The sequence below is a fragment of the Silene latifolia genome, chromosome 11 (genome assembly GCF_048544455.1).
Source record: "Silene latifolia isolate original U9 population chromosome 11, ASM4854445v1, whole genome shotgun sequence".
Classification (NCBI taxonomy): Eukaryota; Viridiplantae; Streptophyta; class Magnoliopsida; order Caryophyllales; family Caryophyllaceae; genus Silene; species Silene latifolia.
Window position 1 is genome coordinate 115,873,924 of NC_133536.1, and position 5,897 is coordinate 115,879,820.

Sequence of the window (5,897 nt, forward strand, 5' to 3'; positions counted from 1 at the left end):
TTTTTAGCAAACCACCAAGTATACTTTCCAAATAGAGCAATGTTCCGATTCTTCATGTGTTTGAGCCCTAACCCACCTTCAGCTTTGGTTAAACAGCATGTATCCGAACTTATGTTTGCTGCCTTCTTATACTCATCTCCACCATTTCATAAGAAATTTCTACAAATAACATTGATCTTGTTGATAATACCATTTGGAATAAAAAAAACAATGGCTTAAAACTAATTTTAATCCTCAGTTTAATATGAGTATATATTAAAAGACACTGTGCCATACATTATGAGTAATTTAAAATTAAAAAAGTGAAAAAAAGTATTGCTCAAATTTGCTTTTTTTTTAAAAAAAATAAATAAATAAATAAGAGTAAAAGTGGCCCAAACGTGTGGAAAACACGTCGAAGCCTAGTCTCAGTCTCGTGGAATGCATGACTTGGCCCAGGCAACTCATACTAGGAGGCAAAAGTGTGTGTAATGCATGACTAAGAGTATATACGAGGAGGCATAAGAGTGTGTAATAAGTAAAAAGAGGGACGTGATATAGTAAATTATCCATGCAACTCTCACACAAACGACGTGTATCAAAACATGTGGGAAATATTACTTTTTTTTTTTTTTGGCAACTGGTAAAAAAGATTCCTAGGCCATTGTCATGGCACGCCTTGCTAACTGGTCCGCCGCAACATTCCTTTCCCTACAAACATAACTAAAGCATAAACAATGAAAGTTAGCCGAAAGGACATTGATATCATCGAGGATGCCTGCAAGAAGATAGTGCCTTTTTCCGTTGCTTGCTCATTGGAATAGAAGTTGTAAACAATCTGATGAAACTTCCACATGAAGGAATCCGCAGTCTCTAGCCCATATAAGAGCCTTCAGAACTCCTATAGCCTCGGCCTGTAATGGACTCTCTGAAAAGCCCCTTCCGCTGCCATTACATATCACGTTTTCTTCCGAATCCATAGCAACCCATCCCCATGATGCATGACACGATTTCCGCCAGCTTGCATCTACCATAAGTCTGATCATAGAACAAGAACCAAAAGTCCCCGTAATATAAACTGGGTTTCCATTTCGAAGGGTAATCAAGTCCATTATGTGGTCCGTTTGTCCATACTCTGTCACGTCATTAGATCCTTACACTACCTGGGTTTTAGACTCCTTCACCGCATTTAATGCATCGCTAACCAAACGGTTATAAACCCGGAAGAAAGCCTCAGGAATGAACCTTTCTCCCCTGAATCGTGCATTATTACGCAAATTCCACAAAGACACAATAATAGCAAGAAATTGAGTTGTTTGTACCTCCCACTCATCAAGGGTGCGTAGGTAAAGGATCCAATTGATAATCCAATCTCTAGCACTGATGTGTCTCGTTTGAGTAGAGTTCACACCTAGGGGTGAACTTGCCCATACCCTAGCCGTTATCTCACAGTCCTTGAAAATGTGATCCACAGTTTCGATAGCCTCACAGAATGGTTGACATAGGCAGCATGAAGTATTCCATGGTATATTCCGTCTCTCAAATTCCTCTCCCACTGGCAGGGAATTTGAAAGAATCTTCCATACCAAAATCTTCCATGACCGTGGTCCCGACATATGCCATAAGCGGGAACCACAGAAATCCTTTTGTCTAGTGTTTAATCTCGTCATATCCCACACAGATGCAGTTCTATTGAAGAATTCACTGAAGACCATCCCATAACCGCTTTTCACCGTGTAAGAACCATGTTGTGTAGCGGGCCAAATGGGAACATCTTCTGTCTGGTTAGTTCTTAGAACCGTGGCCAAGATCCTATTGGTGGTTTCCTCAGTAAAAAGTAATTGTATGAATTGATGATTCCAACCCCCAGAATTCAGCTATAGATCCTTGATAGTGAGGTCCTTGAGAAAAGCAAAATCCTGCTCTAAGAGTTCGCCTTTCGGATCCGGAGTTCGCCTATTGACCCACTTGTTGGTCTAGACGTTCAGATTAGAGGAGAACCCAGGCTGCCAACTTAAGTTATCCAGGATAAGTTGTAAGCCATGCAACACACTCTTGACTCCCCATGATGTATGGTTCGTCCTTTGAGGTCTGAGATCACTAGTCCAATAAGAATCACCAAATATTTTTTTCACGGAAAGTTAAGGTGAATAAAGAGTTTTCTTTCGACACAATTCTCCATGCATGCTTAGACAGTAATGCTTGGTTGAGGCATTCGACATTACGGATACCTAATCCGCCCTCCTTCTTTGGCAAACTAGTAAAATTCTTGCTACACCAATGGACCGACTTCCCTGATCTCGTCCCTGCCCACCAAAAATGTGACAGAAGAGCGTTGATCTTCTTCGTCACACTTACCGGTATTTTGAAAACCGATAGAAAGTAAATAGAGATGTTTGATAGAACAGACGATATTAGGGTGAGCCTCCCTGTCGGTGATAGAAAGACCCCATTCCAAGAAGAAACACGCTTGGTAACATTATCCAGTAAGCCTTTGAAAATTTCTTTCTTGGAGCCTTGGAACTCCAAAGGCATACCCAGATATTTCCCAATGCCTTTATTGGTTTTAATGTTGAATGTCGTAAGACATCTCTGAACTCTACGGAGAGTCATATTTGGGCTAAACAGCAGCCCACATTTCTCTTCATTCAGCCTCTGACCTGATGCGGAGCAGTACTGGTCAATAATACCCCTCAGAACCGTTGCTGCATTCCCTTGTCCCGTATAAAGAAAACCGAGTCATCCACAAAGAAGAGATGGGTTAGTGGTTGTACACCTCTGCAGATCTTAAACCCCGTAAGAGATCCATGAGCCTGCGCAGAAATTACATTGGATGATAGAACCTCCATGCATAAAAGAAACAAATAAGGCGATAAGGGATCTCCTTGTGTAAGACCGCATTCCGGTTTGAACTGCTTGAGAGGGGCACCATTGAAAAGAACTTCATAAGAAACTGTAGAAACACAGTTCATTATAAGTTGTATCATATTTTCAGAAAAACCAAACCTATACAGAACAGCTTGGAGGAAGTCCCATCGAACCCAATCATATGCCTTACTCATATCCGCCATGAAAGCAAAACTTCCAGATTTACCCTTTTTTTTAGAATTGATTTTGAAAATTGCCTCATGCGCTAAGGGAATATTACTTGGTATTGGGAGTTTGGGACAAAATGAACTAAGAGGTGAGAAAAAGAAATAGAAACGCCATCGCTCCTCCTCAGTCCTCACCCACATATTTACGGAGAATAAATGCTTTCTTGCTTGACAATCCAGTATTGATTCCCCTTCTAAAGGTCTTTACTCTTTTCCATTTTAGATTTTTTGACTTGTGAGTTCGAGAGTTCCTTGCCAAATTTTCTGGAATGTAAATTATAGGGTTTATTAGAAAAGAAGCAATTCAGATAGAAATTCAATAACGCAAGAATTCAGATAGAAATTCAATAATGCAATGTTCTTGCAGAGGCAAGGAAAAATAGTAAATAATTTTTAAAATTCATGAAATTTGGTGATAAATTCTATAGTTATATGAACTTCAACTGATAGAAATTTTGAGATTTATTTTGCACTCTAACTATTTTTAATAATTCAATCAAGTTGGACAGCAAACTAAAATCTGACAGGGTTTCTGAGGTGAAATGAACTGATGAATTGTTTTTGAAATTTTGGATATAATTACTCACTTAAATTTCCACAGAGATTCACAGGATAATCTAAGCAAATAACTTGAGAATTTAAATAGGAAAATCCACAGCAAGGCACATAAATTCTCAGATTTAAACTCAGACAACAATTAAATTCAACCATAGCAATGCACAGGATTGAATCAATTGCCACAGGTCCTCAATCTCTAATCACAGCAAAACACAGATTAGAATTAAGCCTGATTTACAACTAAGCTATGCACCAATTGTGAATATTTAATTCAGAGTAACTAACTCAGAGTTTTTGGTTCAAAAGCAGTCTGTCTTTTCCATTGCAGGCAATGTTCCTTATATAAAGATTGCTGGGAGTTGTGCTCGGTTACATTTGAATCCTAGGGCCAGGATCAAGCTACTACATAAAGCAAAGAACAAATATCTTACAATGTGGGGTTGGCAAGAGGGTAAAAACTGAAAAAGCTAGGTAAACAACAAGTGAATTGCAGGAAAAGTAGTCTGTTAGTCAACTGCCTTTGTCTTTGCTTGGTGAAGGCTTAAAGTTGCTTTGTGAAAGGTTCCAGCACTGCCTAGCGCCTTAAAGAGGATTTGTTTCATCCGTATGGTTGCTTGAATGATGCTTACTCTAGTTGGCTTGCATTTAGAGCCTTGTCTGAACAAAAATGGTAACCTGGTAGTGACCTTTCTCCTAACCAATTCCACTTAACTTGTGACTGGATTGATGCTGAATTAAAAAGAACTGATGCCTGGACCTTGGACTTGATTATGAGACTGAACTAAGCTTGATTAAGAGGCCATTTAGGCACCCCCACACTGGACCTGGTGAACCTCTTCATGACTGGTGGAGTTGGTGTAGTAGTTGAGTCAGGATTTTTGTTGATCTGTGTCTCAGCTCCTGCTGCAACCTCCCCGGCTTGAGAGGAGCTTAACCTCAAGCTAGAAACTTCTTTATCATTGACACGGCTTGCGCAACCCTATCAAAAGTAAACAAACCGGCTCAACTAATAAATATAGTAGAGGTAAGTCGGGTATCGTATCCACAGGGAGGCTATTATATCTACTTGCTATCTAAGTCCGTCACGGTAACAACTAGGTGCTTTGATTTGATTTCTAACTACTAAAGGAGATTAAGACAGAGAGAATAAGAGCAATAAAAACTGCAAAGAGAAATAGGTTGTAATCAAGTAAAGAGAGAAATGCTAGGAAGTCGGTTCACCATGGTAATTAGTCAATTCTGTCATAATGAGATTAGTCGGTCTGATGTGAGAAGGGTAAAGGAAAGGTCCTCTCGGTTCGCTATCCGTCCTAGAAAACTACTAACTTAAATTTCATCCTCATTAGTGTAGTCTACAGTTTATAACAGGTCTATTCATTCCAATCTCTCGATCTAGGCCTGAATTTAACCAGATTAACTAGTTTAGAAGCGTACACTCAACTAAACGATTACAATTAAATTGCTGTAAAACAGTTCTCACATGTAAACCATATAATCTAATTACAACATCATTAATTCACTACCATGGCTCTCCTAATCCTAACATAAAAGGAATTAGCTACTCATGTTCTTAACGAAACCAAAAACATTAATGGATGAAAAAGCAAGAGACATGATATAATGATGATGAAGATGAAATAACATAAACTTAACAATAACAATAATTAAAGCAGTAATTAAGAACAAGGATTAAAGATGCAAAACAAGGTTAAATTGAATTAAGAGTAAAGCGAATTACAAAGTTTGAGATCCGGCAATAAGAACGAAAGCAACGTAGCAAGAGGAAGAGAAAATAGTCTACTAAGTAATTAGGAGCAAAGTATTAGATTAAGAAGTGTGTATTAACCTAATTACATCTTCTATTTATATAGAGAAGATATTTATTAACCTAAACTTAACTTAAGATATTAAAATCCTACTACTAATGACAAGAGTCATCGATCGAGAACAATGGAACTTCTCGATCGAGTAACTTCATAGCATAATCCCTCGATCGAACAAAGTATGTCTTCGATGGAGTAACCTCAAAATATCACCCTTCGATCGAGTACAGCAGGGACTCGATCGAGCATGTTGGCCACCCAATTCCACTCGATCGAACATAAAGGTCTTCGAACGAATACTTGGCCACTGAACCAGCTTGCTTTCTTCGTTGGTTAGCTTCCGAGACCACTTCACGCTTCTCGAGGCATAGTAGTTCCGCCTCAAATCTTCCATCTCCATAAATGCATGCTAAGAGGACTGAAAAAGGCACGATTCTGCTAC

General features: G+C 38.9%; 1 protein-coding gene across 1 annotated transcript; it reads right to left on the reverse strand.

The window, feature by feature from the left end:
* Nucleotides 1-791: 791 nt before the first annotated feature.
* Nucleotides 792-3,215, reverse strand: LOC141613845 (uncharacterized). The gene is made up of 4 exons (XM_074432586.1): nt 2,756-3,215; nt 2,338-2,639; nt 1,138-1,856; nt 792-1,017 (listed from the first exon to the last, which is right to left on the reverse strand). The coding sequence occupies exons 1-4, from the start codon at nt 3,213-3,215 to the stop codon at nt 792-794; spliced, it is 1,707 nt and encodes a 568-aa protein (XP_074288687.1).
* Nucleotides 3,216-5,897: the final 2,682 nt, after the last annotated feature.